We start from the raw sequence: 19,080 nt of genomic DNA on the forward strand, positions 1-19,080 counted from the left end.
TAGGAAATGACTGGATCAGAAGGGCTTTAACCTCATCAGTGGATTAGTCCATATGATAGATTAATACTTTCAATGGACTACTGGGAGGTGGTAGAAACTGTAGTCAGGTAGAGTATGGTTGGAGAAAGTAGGTTATTGGTGGTGTGCCTTGGAATGTATTTGTTGTCCCTGGCCCCTTCCTCTCTTTCTCTGCTTCTCAGCTACCAATGAGGTGAGTAGCTTTCCTCTGCTAATCCTTCTATCATGATGTTGTGCCTCACCTCAGGCCCAAAACAATTGAGCTGGCCAACCATGGACTGAAACTTCTACAAATACTTTTTCCTCTAAGTTGTTTTTCACAGGTATTTGTGATAGGGACAAAAAGTTGACTAACAAAGGACATACACTTATTAAATCATGGTTATTATACACATAGCTTAAATTGATAACATGTAGATTAAAATGTCACACAAATAAGGGGAAAAAATGATCTGTAACTGAAATATTTTCCCTCTGTTGGAGAGTTGCAGATCAAGTAGACAAGTGTGCTGACATGAGAGAAGGTTAATGCAAGGCAAAAAGTTTCCAACTGGCTATTTTTGAAAAAGGCCTGCTTATGCCCTATTTAAATTGCACTTTTGTTCATATTTTCTTGGAAGTATAGATTCAGGAACAGCTTTGCTTTCCAAAGTATTCCCACGTAAACTTTTTTTTTTTTTTAAACATGGACTAAGTTTCTATACAAAATGCTTTCTCAGGATATTTAGGTCCTCAAATATTTAAACATTCTCAAGAATCAGCAAATAGAAGTAAATATTGTGCTCATATTTATCATGTCATGAAGATAAGTTCATGATGAATTTATGTAAAAATTTTTAATTGCCAAATGGGATAAAGCTGAATATTCTAAATATATATCCAGTTTAAAATGCCAGTGCATTTGCTTTCCAAGAAAATAATTATTTATAAATGTTCTAAGTAGCAATTGGAAGAGAAGAATTTTAAAAATATAAAAGGATTAGATAAATACTATAAATTAAAAGCGGATAACAATTTAATATGTTCAGAAGACAAGGGAAATAGATTTTTATGTTTCCTTGTATTCATTTATCTACAAAATTCATTCATGTATTTATTCACTTGGCAAACACTTTTGAGTGCTTGTCTGGTGAATAAGATGCCCTGGAAGGATCCAGGAATATAGTTTCCCTCTAGGGATTTATGGATTAGTGTCAGAGGGTAGGAAGAAGACAAGTAAAACTATTCTAGTAACATGGGATTATACAAGTGCCTGCAGCATGGACTGAGGTGAGATGGGAAGAGAATCAGAGCAGGTTTTCTGGAAGAGTGGACATCCACATACTCCACCAAGACTCATGGGGAGATGAGAATTTCACCCTTTAGATCCTATTAGCACTTATAAAGTTGGGTGGACAAGGCAGAATCCTCTTTCCAAAAAAGAAAAATAAGGTCTTTTTGCTTAAATAAAAATGGATTTGAAATAGCTTCCCAAAGTATTTTATAACCCAATTATTTCCCAATATTGTTGTTTTTGAATTATGGTCTCCACATATTTTCACTTGAACACTTTTGTCACATTTACAGTTTTGGAAGTACTAGTCATCAAGAACACTGAAAGGTACAAGGCTTGGCCTGAACAGCACAGGCAGTACAGTGGGAGGCAGGATGCACAACACATCACATCTTCTAGTATTGTGCAATTTACTTTCCACCCTGCACCGATTCTGCTCCTAGATTTGACTCCTTCTCTATCACAGGGCATCTCACTGGTCCAGCCTTCATCTTTCTACTGTTTGTTAAACTGAAAGCTACACTGTGAAAATGTCCAACTGGGGAGGTAGAGGGGACATATTTGGGGTTATGAGAGTGGGTGAGAAACAGCTATAAGCACCAAGACGGGATACATTTTTAAACCTTTGGAGAACAAGAAAAGTCACAAGGAGATATTCATAAGCAAAAATACAACCACACAGTCTCTCAATCACAAATTACAGTATATTTAGAAACAAACCAGGAGAAATAAAAATGAAAATATATTGGGGAAAAAAAAAAAAGAGGCTCTTACCGTAGTACGTAAGATATTCTGCTGTGTGTAAAAATGTCAGTGAAACCAGAACATTGAAAATCCAGTTTATTCCAGATGAACATGCATTTCCTGTACTTCTTGCCCAAAGGGGATATATTTCAGAATTCACAGTCCAAGGCATTGGTCCCATTCCTGAAAAATATAAAAATTAAAAACTTCTGTAAGGTAGCATGTAAAAATTCTGTGAAATTGTAACTTCTCTTTTAAAAGGAGACAGTTTAAGACAATAACAACATGAAAGCCTTTGCTTACCAGGTGCAAAGAAAACAAGATATAAAATAAGGCCCAGAAGTGCAGTCCAAGAGTATGGAGTAGGGCAGAAATTGTAAGCCCAAAATACTTCTTCTGTTTTGAACTTAGTTTCATTTTCACACCTAAAAAAAAAAAATGCAATGTAATTATTATTTTAGGACATAGTTGCATAACCGGTTTAATGTGATCATATTGGATGTGTTTGGAAATCCATTAATGTTTTGAGATAAAGGGTCCAAAATGGTTTTCTTTGAAAAAAAAAATTATTAAATGTATATAGAGCATTTTAGAGTGCTAGTATTTGCTTAGTGGTAGTATTTGCTTAGCGTGCACAAGGAACTCAGTACTGTGCAACCCATAGAAATGAACTATTTTTTACCCCTCTCTGCATAAATTAGAACCCATTTCTAGTCTTTGGAAGCTGCAGTAACCCTCAGGAACACTGAGTCAAATTTCAGAACCAGAGGTTTTTCATATGTGAAATGGCAATGAAAACTCATAGGCTGTAAAGAGGTGATAGAGTGGATAAGGGAAGCAAATAGAACAGTAACAATGATTACATCTGATTCCAAACAATCATCTGCCTCCTGCTCAGTGTCACTGCTTTTCCATCAGTTACTCTTGAAGATTTTACCTTCTTCTTCTATAGTGAAACAAATGTCCTCGGTTTAAATTGATTCTGAAATTGAACTAAAATGCTTTTTCCTTAATTGCCCCTAAAGATACAATTAGTCTTGGCTGGGCTCATGCCTGTAATCCCAGTGGCTTGGGAAGTTAAGACAGGAGGATTGTGAATTCAAACCCACCCTCAGCAACTTGGTGAGGCCCTATGCAACTCAGTGAGACCCTGTCTCTAAATTAAAAAAAAGGGGGGGAGGTGCTGGGATGTGGCTCAGTGGTTAAGCGCCTCTGGGTTCAATCCCTGGTATCAACCCTCGCCTGCCCAAAACAAAGATATAACTAGTCTCAAAAACATCTTTATCCCCTATTGTCAATTAAGATTATATTTCTGTCTCTGTCAACCTTAGAACCTTGACGTCCAAGCCAATTTTTGTTATAGTATGTATGAAGTTCTTATAACACCCCTCATTTCTCTACCTTCTTTTATACTGTGCCACATTCATTTTGACTTCTTGCTCATCTAATACATTGGTCTAATAGTTCCTTATTTATTCTTAAAGCAGAGAGAGAGAACATTTTATAGTTTGATGGAACTAACAGTTTACTCTAGGACATCAAACCTTGAACATTCCTTTTATGATCACACTTTATTTCCTCATTTTTGATAACTTGAACTGCACCCCAAACAATCTTTAGATTTTGAACTGCCAGTATGCACTTACTTCACCTCCCAGCTTACACCATGCCAATACTCTCTTTACTGGACTGTAGGATCCATCCTTCTTCCATGTGTGTCTGCCATCCTACCATCTCAGTTTCCAACCCTGTGTGATATCACTAACTTCCTGCAACAACCACTTATTATAAGTTGGCCAAAGTTATAAAATTATGCTCGTAGGCTCCATTAAAAGTTCATGTTATTTCATCTTAGCAGGGCCCCTAATGATTCTTATTTAATCCTTTATTGTCTTCTCTACTGAATTATCTGTTTATCTCAGAGTAGGTATTCAATAAACTTTTGTCAACTGTTGTTTCAACTCATTAAAATATTTCTTACTATCTTCTAGTCCTGAAATTTTTACTTGTGGTTTCTAAGTAGATGAAATTGTCTCCTTGTTCAAGAAGAATTAACGAGGATCAGGAGTAGGGCTCAGTGGTAGTATTTGCTTAGAATGCACAAGGAACCCAGTACTGTGTGGGGGGTGAGGGGAGGAGAACTGAGACCTTCAATTTGAACATGAAATTCTTTACTCAACCTCCACTTTTCTTTCAATTTTTGAAAAAAATGTCTTTTCCAGAAAAAAAAAAAAAAAAATAGAGGCAAGCTCTTCTCTATCCAGAGGTATGTCACTCATCTTTTCTAAGAACTGCCCTTCCTATCAGTCATTTTGCATCTTATTCTCCTCCTGCTTCCTCTGGGGTGATTTCCCATAAAGTCTATTTCAGCCATCTTTAGTTTCTTCCTACTTGAGCCTTCCCTTCTTTCTGTAACACAGAACTCTCCTATTCAAGTGTTTCATCCTCTCATATTACTATTACTAGCTCTCCCAAAATCACAGAGGAACTTATACTCATGAGCTCTACATCCTCGCTCTCCCTCCCACACTCTCATCTGCCAGCTGATTTAGTTGGACTTTATTTTCCTGAATCTGCTCACCAAAAAGTCATCTATGATCTCTTATTATTTACTCTGTGATGGTTGATACTTCTGGCATCCCTTCTTCCTCCTCTTTTAAAATATCTCTTCCTCATTTCAACCTTTATATATAGGTGTCCTCTAAAGTTTCATCATCATCCCATCTAATTTTAGGACTTTATAATCTCCACGTGGATACCCCTTGTTAGTTAATTATAGCCTTTACTTTTTTCAAGCTTTATTGATGGGGTTTAGGTATCTGCTGAACATCCACATCTAGATATCCTGCTGTACCCTTAAACATAATGTGGCTACAATGAAATGCATTCTCTTCTCTAAGAGGCAAGCTGGGGCTGCTATACCTGCAAATCATGACTCAGCCACTTACTGGTGTGGTCACTGAAAAATTTATATAATGTATATTTTTATGTGTCAGTCATTACAACAGCTATGAACAAAATAACCACCATTGCATTTATGGAACTTTGAGTTAGATGGGCACAAGCATGGTTCTGTTTCCTGATCTGTAAAATAGGTGAAAGGACTATTATCAAGCTGTTAGAACATTAAATTTTCCCATCTTTGTAAGCATTCTGCACCTGCATGCTTAGCATCCTGCACCTGCATGCTTAGCATCCTGCCTGGTATGTGGTATAAGCACAATAACTTATTACTTTACTAGTGTCCCTCAAGCCATTTCAGTTTTAGTTAACATCACCATTCTCTAAGTTGAATGTTTTAAAATCTTGACATCATCTTCAGTCTTTTCTTATCCATTTTAGATCCTCTATGCTTTTAAGTATAAAGTAAAGCACAGTGGCTGAGACTTTGGGCTCTGACACTAAATTCTGAAGGTTAAATCCAGTAAGCTCTGAAGCTACAACGTACGTGACTAAAGTACTTTTCAAAGCTGTGCCCTCATCTATGAAATGAGGATTTTCCTGACACGTAGACATTTTTCAGTCTTACACAAGATAGTGAATATGAACAATTTCACATGGAACAGGCCAGAAATCATAATTATATTCCTGATGGGCTGGGGATGTAGCTCAGTAGTAGAGTACATACTTGAATATACAAGGCCCTAGGTTTAATCCCCAGCACAAATAAAATAAAAATTAAAAAAAAAATCCACTTCCTAGATACTTTCTTGAATCTGATTCTTCCTATTTGTACTAATAACCACCTTAATTCAGAATCTTAGTGCTTGTGTCATCAACCACATCTCAGCAAAGTCTAGATCAGCTCCTGATCTGCATTTCCTCATATTCATGCCCTGTGCAGTCTCCTACCTTTGAATGTGGGAGGAACCTGTGACTTACTTCTAACCCACAGAAGCTGGCAAACATGATAGGACATATGTGATCAAGTGTGCAAGACTATAGTGCTATTAAGCCAAAGTCTTTCATTCCCTTGTTGGCTTTGGGGAAGCAAGATGCCATGTTGCAGGAGGCAGGAGGCTTACATTGGAAGGCCCATGGAGGGAAAAGAGGGCAGCCTTGACACAAAGCCACAGTTACTGAATTCTGCTAACAAAAGCGAATACTTTCCTACTGCGTCTTGTTCTGAGTGTTGTGTGACCCTAAACCCAGCTAAGCTTTGCCTGGATTCCTGACCTACAGAAACTAGGAAATAATAAATGTGTGCTACGATAGAAAATGAATATAGTCTAATTACTTTTTCTGCTTTCAGAGCATATTGTTCTTCGAATTTCTGCCCCACCACCACGGTATAGCTGTTCTAGCTACTTTGCTACTTGAAAACAATTTTTTATCCGAATTCTAAATATCTAGACAACAGAGCCTGCAAAATTTGGTCATAACTGCTTTTTCTTGTATTCTATACATAATCCTGTTCTCTAGCTACACTAGACTGCTTATTTTCTGAATATTCCATCCAGAGCCAGCATCTTCTATTCATGCCATTTCCTCCAGCTGAAAGCAGACTCTTTATTCACATGTCTGCCCCTCTAGATGTTACCTGGGCCTCTAGGGTTAGTACAGAGACTACCCGTTCACCTGTCTGAAACCTTCTTTCCCTCCATCACACTTGGTTTCATTGTCCTTCTTTATATCACATAGTGCTCAATATTCTCCCATCTGATACACATTCCTCCTCCTGTGCTGGGCCCTTGTCCCAGGCACTGCAGCATGGCATGGGGTGCTGAGCACACAAGGTCAAATGTCAGATATGGATTTGTTTTTCATTTCTGCCTCTTGCCAGCTGTGTAACTTTGGGCAAATTACTTAATTTCTCTGTGTTTCAATTTTTCTATTAAAAAAAAAAAGAGTCCCTGACAAAGATTAAATAAGGAGATAACTGCTTGTTTGGCACAAAGACCAATTTATAAGTGTCTGCCAAAAGAATAGACAATTTTGTATTTTTTAAAAAATATTATTCTCTAATCCAGAGATTATACTGTGTATTAAATCTTGAGAGAAATGGTCCTTGAATGTTGAATGAAGTCTTAACAGTGGCATTGGTTTGTGAGTAGAAAATAGCAATAGCAATCTCCTGATATACCCATGATTGATAATTCTCTAACTTAATTTCCCACCCATGAAATAGTCTTCTGAGTTATTAAAATCATAAGAAAGAAAAAAAAAAAACAGGAAAAGAAAAGCAGGCAGGTAGGAAGGGGAGGAATGCTTATAGTAATAACTAAAATGCACCGAAAACCTCTCTTCACTATTTTTGTTACAATCACCATTCCTTGCATGAGGTCTTGCTGTGAGAATGGTAAGTAGCATATTCTAAGGTGAACTGTGCTTACCTACACAGCTTTCCCCATTTGGCTATGCATGTTTCTGTATATAAAAATGACCAAGTAAACTCATTGTCACCTTTGTGGTGATTAAGAGAGCAGTGCAGGCATTGCCTTCTCAATTACACAATCAGTAATGTGTATGTAGCTAATGACTAAGGTGACATCACGCTTGACCTTCAAAATATAAACACTACAAATCCCAACTAAAAAGTGAAGATGTAGATTCTGACATTATTGCAAAGTACCCTCATGCTTTCTTGGCTTAGCTACTGCTGGTGAAAGAACATCATGCTCCCGAAAAGGAACAAAATACGTTTTTCATCAGTGTGTGGGTTGGAATCAGAGAAAGTCATGCTCTCTCATGTGGCACCTTTTCACTATATCTTAGAGCAAAACAAGAAAATGGCACAATAATAGGAAGCTGTGTGGAGGGTGCTGTGGTGGACAAAGCAGCGGAAGCCAATCAAGAAGGTGACATGCTTCTCTTGACAAGAGTGAGAGAACTAATCTTTCCTAGCAGAATGATTAGACTAACACCTGTCTGTAGACCAAATAAATGGTATTTGCCTGCTCTAGTCTTAAAGCCCACAATGCTTCCTTTAGTAACACTTCTAGAAATTAGTGGCCCTTCCTGAATGTGGAATAATTCTCTCTGCCCACTCAACACACCACACAAGCCCGTTCACATGTAGAGCCAGTTTTGCCTGTTTTTTTTTTTTTTTTAATATTACTCTCCATCTGATATGGATAGTTTTAAACCAAAGAACTAAATAAACAAAGTGTTGCAAATATGCAACTGCTCTTCTTACAATCAGAAATAATAACTGCTTTGCTTCCTACACAGCACATGCTTTTTGTCTTACCCCTTTATTCACTGATGAAATTATTTAACTGTGTGTCATGTTACTATATGGGAGGGGAAGAAAAGAAATATAACTTGTATTTAAAACTTCATGTTTTGTCTTCCCACTGTTATTCATGATAAACACACAGAACTTTGGCTCCTTTCCAAGAGTTTATAAAATACCTAGGATTTTGGAAAAGAGATGGGAAGGCTTACTATGGGAAGAAGTAATTTTTTTTTTTTTTAAACTCCTGCAGTGCTGGGGATTGAACCCATGGCCTCACACATGCTAGGCAAGTGCTCTACCACTGAGCCACATGCCAGCCCCTGTGTATTAGACTTACCATGGTCTGGGTGACACATTTGCCAGTCTTTTGGGTTTACTACACATGAAACATGATTTCATATCCAGTTATTGATGCAGGACAGATTTCTATGGAAAAGATCACTAAGCTATCACCTCAAGACAAATTAGCTATCCCTGTAGGTCAACTCTTAATGGTTTTTTATTGATGGGAATTTATGATCAGATAAACAGTTAGAATTTGAAAATGGTATTGGAGGTCACTTGGAAAAAGATAAAAGTATCTCCCAGGAAAGGATATTGTTACTTTTATCTGAGGAGAAATTTAAAAAAAGGATGACAATCATACAGAGAACTAGGATGATATAAACTACTACAAGCAATCCAAGGCATAAGAAATTAAGACTTCTGGGCACCCTATCAAAGCAACCAGGAAAAGTAACTATTACAAACTTGACTCATTATTTCCCACTTTTGATTACTGTTCAATAGGCATAGTCCCTACTTAATAACCTAACACTAGCTTTTAAACTCTTAACATGTGTACAGTTGAATATTTATAGCAAAGTATGATTTCCTAGCTTGTGATGTACATACAGATCATGGTGAAGATCTTGGCCTTGTGTGATTTCCTATCGCCTAGCCTCCTCCCTATCCCCCGTTTTTGGTTTCATAATTTTCCTACAGAGGAATGTCATATAAAGGAAGATGAGAAATAAATTGTATTTTGTTAATTACTGTGAGTTTTAGGTAAAAAGAACATATTTTGAATTACTGAGGCAATTACATCAGTCATAAGTAAATTTCAAAACATTAGAAGTTTGAAGCTAAAAGCCAATTTTTCCTTATTTACTTACTTACTTACTTATTGTACTAGAGATTGAATCCAGGGGCACACTACCACTGAGGTACACCCCCAGCCCTTGTTTATTGTTTGAGACAGGTCCTTATTAAGTTGCTGAGGCCTTTCTAAGTCATTATGATTATTGCTGTTGAGGGGCTAGCGGGCACTGAGATCCAACTTAGGTCTGGTTATGGGACTGGCCAAGGGGACAAGTCTTCCTAATGGAAGTTATCCCATTTTCTCATCCTGCAAAGTCATATATCGCCTATGTTCTGTTCCTGACTCCATGGCTGGTCCTCTTTCCAGTCATCTGTGGCTTTTCAAACATTTCCCTTCTTCCTTATTAAACCTGTAACTTGGCTGGACACGGTGGTACATATTATTCCAGTGACTCAGGAGGCTAAGGCAGGAAGAGTGTAAGTTTGAGGAAGGCTGGGCAACTTAGTAAGAGTGCCCTAAAATAAAAAAAATATAGTTTCAACATGATGGTCAGCCTCCTGGCTGCTCTGTGGCATGAAACCAAGAAAGCAGTTAGGTAGCTTTTCAGCAAGATAGGTGAGCAAAAAAAAAAAAAAAAAAAAAAAAAAAAAAAAAAATAGCCAGGGGTGGGGCTTTATTGGAATTTAATACTGGACATTCAAAGCAGACTGGGGACTCAGGAGGTAGGACATAATAAGAAAAAAGTCACCAGTGCCACAGCTGCTGTTGGAGGCACCAGACAGAGTGGTCTTCTATGAGCAAAGTGAAGGGATAAGGGAATTAAAGGAAGCCACAATTTTAGGAGGCCTGAAGCATGTCTGGGTACAGAGAGTAAAATGGAAAGGTGAGCTGTACAAGATCCTTGTATGGGAAAGAAGCCCCATTTCTCTCGTCAGTGTACGGAGGGCAGAGGAAGGAACCATTGTGCAGCTGTGGCGGAAGGGCTGGTAGCTGTTAGAGCTGATTCCTGGCAAAACCGAGTTTGGCCCAAAATACAGGCCTGGCAAACCCACACTACATGACATAGAATGTGCCTAAGTAACTAGGAGAAAATAAAACATGGAGAGAGGTTAACACAGTTGACAACTGGTTGTGGAAACCCACCCATCTCCACCCCTTCCCCTTCAATCTGGGTGCTTGTAGGACCAGCTTGGAGAGACTTGCCTAGTGGGGAATTCTAAAAGGTAGGGGAAGTAGAGATTGAGTTTGGAGACTGAAACCTAGACCAGGAAATGTGGGGTCCTCAGATGATGTACCTGACTAAGGATTGGTTCCTCCACCATACAAGTGAAACCTAGGAGAGACCAGTGTGGACTGGCAATTGCTGGCCCTAGAGGTGCACTGATTTAAAATCTCCAGACAAATTTGCATTCAGGGAAGAGCCTGGAGCCTAAGCCTAAACTACCTCCAGGAGTTCTGCCTCACTCTAGTAATCCAACTGGGGCATCAAGCTCCAGATGACCCCACCTAACACTACTGAGAAGAAAAGCTGAGAATCTTTTGAATACCAACAGAAACAATTCTTTTTCATTGAGTTATTTTCCCTCTTTTTTTTCTTTTCTCTGTTTAATTGTGACCTTAATGGTTCATGATATTTATACATATTCATATTTGTATTTTTTCACATTTCTAGCATTTTTGAGGGCAGTTATTTTTCATAGATCAGTTTTTTGAGGACTGGGATGTATGGTTAATATATTTCAGTTTTATTTTGTATTCTTTTGTTTTGTATTTTTAATTTTTAAAAATTTTACTTCATGTATTTTTTTCTCTCTCACTTGTTTCTCTTGATTCTTTCTCTCTCTTCTTCTGCTGACAGCCAATCTCTAATTGTTCTTTCTTTCACTCTTCAACTTTTACTTGTATTTTCACTCCTCCTACCTCATAATTATCACATCCTATATTACTTCTTTTCTCTCTATGTTCACCATTCAAAATGGTAAACACTTTGGCAAACTTACTATTTTTATTGTAAGCAATAACTGATCAAATCTTTTCTGTTTATTGTGACAGTTAACAGGGTAGACATCATAGCAGGAACTATTTGGTTTAATGCCATATATTGTTTGCATTGGTTATTACTATTTGTCTCCCCCTAAAACATGAGGTACTAGAAACCTTCAGGGACACTATACATCCCAGGGTTGAAACTCTACTGCCTCAGACGCATACTGTTCGATGTGTAGACAAACAACTGAAAAAGCAAGGGAACAAATTATCCCAAACAAAAGCATATTAAAAAAATATTAAAAAGATAGCATACCATCCCAAGGACACATGGTTGGTTCAACATACAAAAACAATAAACATAGTTCATCACATCAATAGACTTAAAGAACCATGCGATTATCTTGATACCAAAAAAGCATTTGACAAAATATAGCATCCATTCATATTCAAAACACTAGCAAAACTAGGGATAGTAGGAACATACCCCTCAGTATTAGTAAAAGCTATACATGCTAAATCCTAAGCCAGTATCATTCTAAATGGAAAAAAATTGAAAGCATTCCCTCTAAAAGCTGGAACAAGGCAGGGATGCCCTCTTTCACCACTTCTATGCAACATAATCCTTGAAACTCTAGCCACAGCAATTAGACAGAAGAAAGAAATTAAAGGGAAATGAATAGGAAAAGAGCTTAAACTATCTGTTTGCCAACAACATGATTCTGTATTTAGAAGCCCCCCCACCAAACCACCAGACAACTGCTAGAACTCATAAATGAATTCAGCAAAGTAGCAGGATATAAAATCAACACTCATAAATCAATTGTGTTCCTATATGTCAGTGGTGAATCAACTGAAAGAGAAATTAGGAAAACTACCTCATTCACAATAGCCTCAAAAAAAAAATAAAATACTTGGGAATCAATCTAACAAAAGAGATGAAAGACCTCTACAATGAAAACTACAGAACACTAAAGAAAGAAATTGAAGAACTTAGAAGAAAGAAAGATCTCCCATGTTCTTGGATAGGCTGAATTAATATTGATAAAATAGCCATACTACCAAAAGTGCTATACAGATTTAATGAAATTCCTATTAAAATTCCAATGACGTTCCTCATAGAAATAGAAAAAGCAATCATGAAATTGATTTGGAAAAATAAGAGGCCCAGAATAGCAAAAGCAATCCCCAGCAAGAGAAGTGAGACTTCACAATACCAGACCTTAAATTATACTATGATATAGTGCTATAGTAACAAAAACAGCATGCTTAATAGGCACCAAAACAGACATGAAGACCAATGTTACAGAATAGAAGACATAGAGCCAACCCCACATAAATACAGTCATCTCATACTACACAAAGGCAACATAAGCATACATTGGAGAAACGAGTCTCCTCAACAAACGGTGCTGGGAAAACTGGAAATTTGTATATAGCATAATGAAACTGAACCACTATCTTTCACATTAGAGAGAGACCCTGCACCTACTAGAAGAAAATGTAGGCCCAGCTCTCCATCATGTCAGCTTAGGAACCAACTTCCTCAATAAGACTCCTAAAATGTAAGAAGTGAAATCAAGAATAAATAAATGGGACATTATCAAACTAAAAAGCTTCTTCAGGGCAAGGAAAACAGTTAAGAATATGAACAGAGAGCCTACAGAATAGGAGAAAACCTTTGCCACCTGCATCTCATATAAAACATTTATCTCCAGATACATAAAGAACTCAAAAAACTTAACACCAAAAAAAATAAATAACCCAATCAATAAATGGGCAAAGGAACTGAACAGACACTTCACAGAAGAAGAAATCTGATTGGTCAATACATACATAAAAAAATGTTTAACATCTCTAGCAATTAGAGAAATGCAAATTAAAACTACATTGAGATGAGGACATATAATGGGGGGTGGGAGGGGTTAGCGTTAGGGTTAGGGTTAGGTTTAGGGTTAGGGATAAGGAAGGTGGTAAGAATGGAGGAAGGAAGGACTGTATAGAGGGAAAAGAGGGGTGGGAGGGGTGGGGGGAAGGGAAAAAAATAACAGAATGAATCAAACAACATTACCCTATGTAAATTTATGATTACACAAATGGTATACCTTGACTCCATGTACAAATAGAGAAACAACATGTATCCCATTTGTTTACAATAAAAAAAAAACTACACTGAGAGTTTATCTCACTCCAGTAAGAATAGAAATTATCAAGAATACAAGTAACAATAAATTATTGTTGAGGATGTGGGAGGAAAGGTTCACTCATACAATGCTGGTAGGATTGCAAATTGGTGCAACCACTCAGGAAAGCAATATGGAGATTCCTCAGAAAACTTGGAATGGAACCACCATTTGACCCAGTTTTCCCACTCCTTGGCATATACTCAAAGGAATTAAAATCAGCATACTATAGTGATGCAGCCACATCAGTGTAGCACACTTTAAAGTAGCTAAGCTATGGAACCAACCTAGGTGCCCATCAACAGATAATGGATTAAGAAAATGTAGTATATATATATATATATCTATATATCTATATATATATATATATATAGATAGATAGATAGATAGATAGATATACAATGGATATTTCTCAGCCATAAAGAGGAATGAAATTATGGCATTTTCTGGCAAATGGATGGAACTGGAGACTGTCATTCTAAATGAAATAAGCCAATCCCCAAAAAACCAAAGGCCAAATGTTCTCTATGATATGCACATGCTAACTCACAATAAGCAGGGGTTGCGTGGGGGAAGAATAGAAGTTTACTGCATTAGAGAGGAATGAAGGAACAGAATGGGGATGGGAGTAGGAAAAATCATAGAATGAATTGGATATGATTTTCTTAGGTTCTTATGTGAATACATGACTAGTGTAACTCCACATCCTACACAACCACAAAATTAGTTATATTCCATGTATGTGTGTTATGTCAAAATACATTCTACTATCATGTATAACTAAAAATAATAAAATATTAAACAAAAAATAAATTAATAAAATGGGCGTGGAATGTAGCTCAATGGAAGAGGAACCCTGGGTTCAAATCCTTATACCGCTTCAGCATATGTGCACACACATATGATAGTAAATTCATAATGTAAAAAGCAAATCTCCAAACTGATGTAAGTTGCATTTCTGGAAGCCCTCTCAATTGAAACTCCTCCTCTATGACTCTGGATGTTAGTTAATGGAGTTATGTTGCAGACACTCTGCTTTCTAGTCATTGCAAATTAAGTTAAAAACTGGTTATTCTGATATCTTAAATTATGTCCAATGCCTGGCACAACATATACAATTTGTCAAATGAGTGAAGAAATGAATGAAGTAAGGTTATGAAATCAGTAGAGTTCACTTTAGTGGTTGTCACTGATTTAACATAATAATACTTTAATAATAATTTAAAACACTTATTTTTTAAACAAAAAACAACAAAGTAAAATTTGTACAATTTATCACTGGGTCCAAGTTATTTCTGTGGAACAGGGTTCCAAGTGACCCTCATGTCACTGCTGTGTGACAGATCTCATAATAGCAAGTTACACCATTTCTCAACTCAGAGACCTGAGGTGTTTCCACACTCAATGGTTCACACTCCTGATTGTATTCTTTTACTCCTCTGAGTTATTTGTGGATTTTGTAACTCTAACTAGATAGTAAAAGTGTAGTAAGGACACAGTATCTGTTATCTTTCTCCTTCCTTCTCTAGGTTTCATAAGCCAGTACTTAGCATACTTGACATACAGATAATTGCATAATAAATGTTTGTCAAATAAAACAAAATGTAATTTTACCACTTCCCATTAAACAGATCTTTGGTCATCTGACATCGATTTTACCACTATATTCTAAGCATCAGAAAAGAGATATTACTTGCTGTCAAAATTGCTCTAAATTTTAAGAAATATTTATGCATTTAATTATACTTATTGGCAGTATAAGGAGCAGCACTTCTCCATAAGGCAAGCTCTACGCAAGCCATCTTTGCAGGTGCATGGGCATGAATGCAGGCTGATTTATGTATTACTGTGGGCTGTCTTGTGTAAACAATAGCATATTTTGTTTTTGTTGGATTCTTTTCAATCTATTCTACAGCTGCTTTCCATCAACTGTGAGTTTTATGGCTTCCTTATGAAAACTGTGCTCCCTACAGATATGTCCGTGAGTAGATGTGTATCTTGATGAAATTTACTGATAATTTGTATAGAGCCTTACTATATACAAAACACCTTATTATATACGAACTCTTTCAATTCTTCTAATAATTCAAGGCAATAGCATCATTACTCACATTTTGCATATGAGAAAGTCTTTTTTAAATATAGTAACTTTCCCAAAATTACATAGCATTGGTAGCATTTGAAACCCACGCTGCTGTGTTTCCAGGTCTTTCAACAAAGTCATCTTTCCAGGTCAGGAATATATGGAAACCTCTCTTTCTTGAGGTGCTTTACTTTTCACAGAATTTAAACAGAAAAAGAGATGAAATGAAAACGGTTTTAATCTCCCAGTTAACATTCTTCCGTAGAAGTCAGAATCTATCCAAAATGAGTGGGATTAAAAAGCTGCTCAAAGAGCATCAGGATATAAGATGAGCAGCATCTTGGCAGATTTGGGTGTTCTTTATAATCTCTTCTGACTTGGGATCCATTTTGTCCCAAAGCATACTAGTTAGAACAGGAAGGATGCCTACATGAGCTGGAAGTTAAAATATCACACAGCATTCTCAATAACTGGATAATTCATTTGAGAGCAGTGATGTCAACGCTATTAGTGTACTTCCAGAAGAAAAGTATTCTAATATAATAAGAAGGTAGTCTTTTAATAATACATATTCTAAAACACCTGCTACATACTGATTTTATCTGGTACAGTCATGTCAGCAATTAAAAAAAAGACATTTCTAAAAAGTTGCTTAAATCATGAAAATATATTTAATAGGAGACTCAGCAATTACTAAAAAAAATTGAGCTGTTATTGACAAAATAATTTTGTAAATAATGAGATGTAAATCTATAAACTAAGGTAGTTTCACATTATTTCAACTCAAATAAATGCTAATGTAAAAACATAATAGCTTCACAAATTAAGCATTTTAAAGACAACTACCTTTTTTCTCACTTGCTGATTTGTATAGAAACTTTTGAAACACCTTACTGATTATTAGCAATGAAACAAAACTATAAAACTAATATCCTCCTAAATCAAAGATGGTTTTTCTAACATTTGAGAAAATGAATAGCATAATTGGTCTATTAAAACCACCTTAAAGTCCTAATCTATTCGTGGTACTGGTGCAAAGTAAATTGTATCACATCAACCATCCATTTCACCCATCTTTCTAAAAAAAAGATGGGGCCCCTGTACTGTCAAGGCTGGTCAGCATTCCACCTCTCTTACAGTATCACCAGTGTGCCTCAGGAGTTGGTACAGTGACTTGTAAAATAGCATAATAAAAGAATGTTACATAAGTACAACAATGTACATAGTTGGGATCAGTAAATATTTGTTAAATGAATTAATCATTTTCTTATTTTACAAATGTCACAAAAGTATTTCTTCACAGTCTTGAAGTTTATTTACAAAGAAATTTTATACAAGGAGAAAATCAGTAATGTAATTTGTCCTTTATTCTCCGCATGAACTTTTGTGTATTTTGATTGTTAGGAGTAGGTATTGAAAGTAATAACTCTAGGTAATTATTCCTTTAATTAATAAATTTATAATTTAAATAGATGTCTTATATTTAGGTATAAGAATGACAATTAGAATAGATGAATTTAAGTACGCATTCTTATCATTTAATAATCACTTAGGACAAATTAAGTGGCAATTAAAATTATTGATACAGAAATAGAAAGAATTGACAGGTAAGCAGGAGCTTTCTATTTCCCAACACACGTATACACAACTGTACCAAAAGAGAAGACCTATTAGAAGACATGGGTGCTGTCTTCCTTAGGAAGGGTCTGGTAGCAATGGGCAAAAGTGAATGGGCTTCTGTAAGACCTGGACATGCTCTGAAAGTAGTAGGCTTAGAACATTTACCTGCATTTATAGAGGTGCCTAGGAAGATCAGTTCTAACTCCTGGAATTGAGGAATACTCAGAGCAACTGAATAAGCAAAGGCAATAATGTATTATGGGTATTTTATGAACATAGGAATTAAATAAGTGGGAATTAAATAAGTGATGATAGACCTGTACTCTTTAAAAATTTTTTTATTAGTGCATTATAGTTATACATAAACTGGGGTTCATTTTGACATAATTACATAAGCATGGAATATAATTTGCTCCAATTCATTCCCCAGTACTTTCCCTTACCCTCTGATTGTTCGCTTTCCTCTATTCTACTGATCTTTCTTCTATTTATATATTGTAAAAAACATGTGCATTATAGATACATAGAAATATGAAATTCACTCTGGTATACTTATATATGTATATAGAATAACCTCATCAATTCCATTCCACTGGTCCTTTGTCCCTGTCAGTCCCCTTCCTGTACCAATCTCTCTTCTGTTTTCATGGGACACCCCCCCACCAACCCTGTTTCTTCGTTCTGTATTTTGCTCTAGCTTCTGCATATGATGAAATATTTGATATTTGACCTCTGGGTCTGGCTTATTTCATTTAGCATGATGGTATCCAGTCCATCCATTTACTAGCTAATGCCATAATTTCATTCTTCTTTATGACTAAAACTTCATTGTGTTTATATACATTTTCTTTATTCATTTGTCTCCTGATGGATATCTGGGCTCATTCCATAACTTGGCTATTATGAATTGCACTACTATAAGCACTGAGGTGGCTGTATTTTGCTTTTAGATCTTTTGGATATAAACCAAGGAGTAGAATACCTGGGTCATGTGGTGATTCCTTTTCTAGTTTTTTGAGGAATCTCCATATTGCTTGCCAGAGTGGTTGTAATAATCTCCAATCCCACCAACAATATATGAGTGTGCCCTTTCCCCCCACATCTTTGCAGCATTATTATTTGTATTCTTGGTAACTGCCATTCCGACTGGAGATGAAATTTTAATGTAGTTTTGATTTACATTTCTGATTGCTAGATGTTGATCATTTTTTCATATATTTGTTGGCCATTTGTGTTTCTTCTTTTGAGAAATGTTTGTTTAGTTATTTATTAATTGAGCATTTTTTTGGTGTTAGGTTGAGTTCTTTATGTAGTCTAGAAATGAAATCGCCTGAGGAGTAGGTGGCAAAGATCTCCCATTCGTTAGGCTCTCTCTTCATGCTCTTGCTTACTTTGCTGTGTAGAATCTTTTTAATTTGATGTCATAGTGCTCACTGATCTTTGCTTTATTTTTTGTGCTTTAGAAGTCTTGGTGAGGAAGTCAGCACCTGTGCCAATATGTTTAAGTGTTGGGCCTACATTTTATTCTGGCAGTTGCAGATATTCTGGTCTAATTCCTAGGTCTTTGATCCACTTCGAGTTTTTGTGCAGAGTAAGAGATAGGGATCATATTTTATTCTTCTATGTATAGATGTCCAGCACCGTTTGTTAAAAAGACTTTTTTCTCCTTGGTATGTTTCTGGCACATTTGCGAGTATCAGGTGATTGTATCTGTGGGTTTGTCTTCTGTCTTCTATTCTACTCCACTGGTCTTCATATTTTTTTTTTTTTTTTTGTTGCCAGTACCATGCTGGTTTTGATACTATAGCCTCTGTAGTATAACTTGAGTTCCAGTATTGTTATGCTTCTAGCATCACTGTTCTTGCTCAGGATTGCTTTGACTATTCTGGATCTCTTTATTTTTCAAAATGAACT

At 36.3% G+C, this 19,080-nt stretch overlaps 1 protein-coding gene and 1 long non-coding RNA gene across 3 annotated transcripts in view; one reads left to right on the forward strand and one right to left on the reverse strand.

Moving 5' to 3' along the window:
* LOC306660851 overlaps positions 1 to 19,080 on the forward strand; it is a 198,244-nt gene that overhangs the window by 12,306 nt on the left and 166,858 nt on the right. The gene's annotated exons all lie outside the window — the stretch shown is intronic.
* SLC2A13 (solute carrier family 2 member 13) overlaps positions 1 to 19,080 on the reverse strand; it is a 332,293-nt gene that overhangs the window by 6,089 nt on the left and 307,124 nt on the right. The window contains exons 8-9 of the mRNA XM_079139372.1: positions 2,339 to 2,460; positions 2,066 to 2,218 (exon numbers count right to left, since the gene is read on the reverse strand). Of these exons, the coding sequence (XP_078995498.1) occupies positions 2,066 to 2,218; positions 2,339 to 2,460 (275 nt within the window). The remainder of the gene's footprint in view (positions 1 to 2,065; positions 2,219 to 2,338; positions 2,461 to 19,080) is intronic.

Source organism: Sciurus vulgaris (genome assembly GCF_902686455.1).
Source record: "Sciurus vulgaris genome assembly, chromosome: 5".
Lineage (NCBI taxonomy): Eukaryota > Metazoa > Chordata > Mammalia > Rodentia > Sciuridae > Sciurus > Sciurus vulgaris.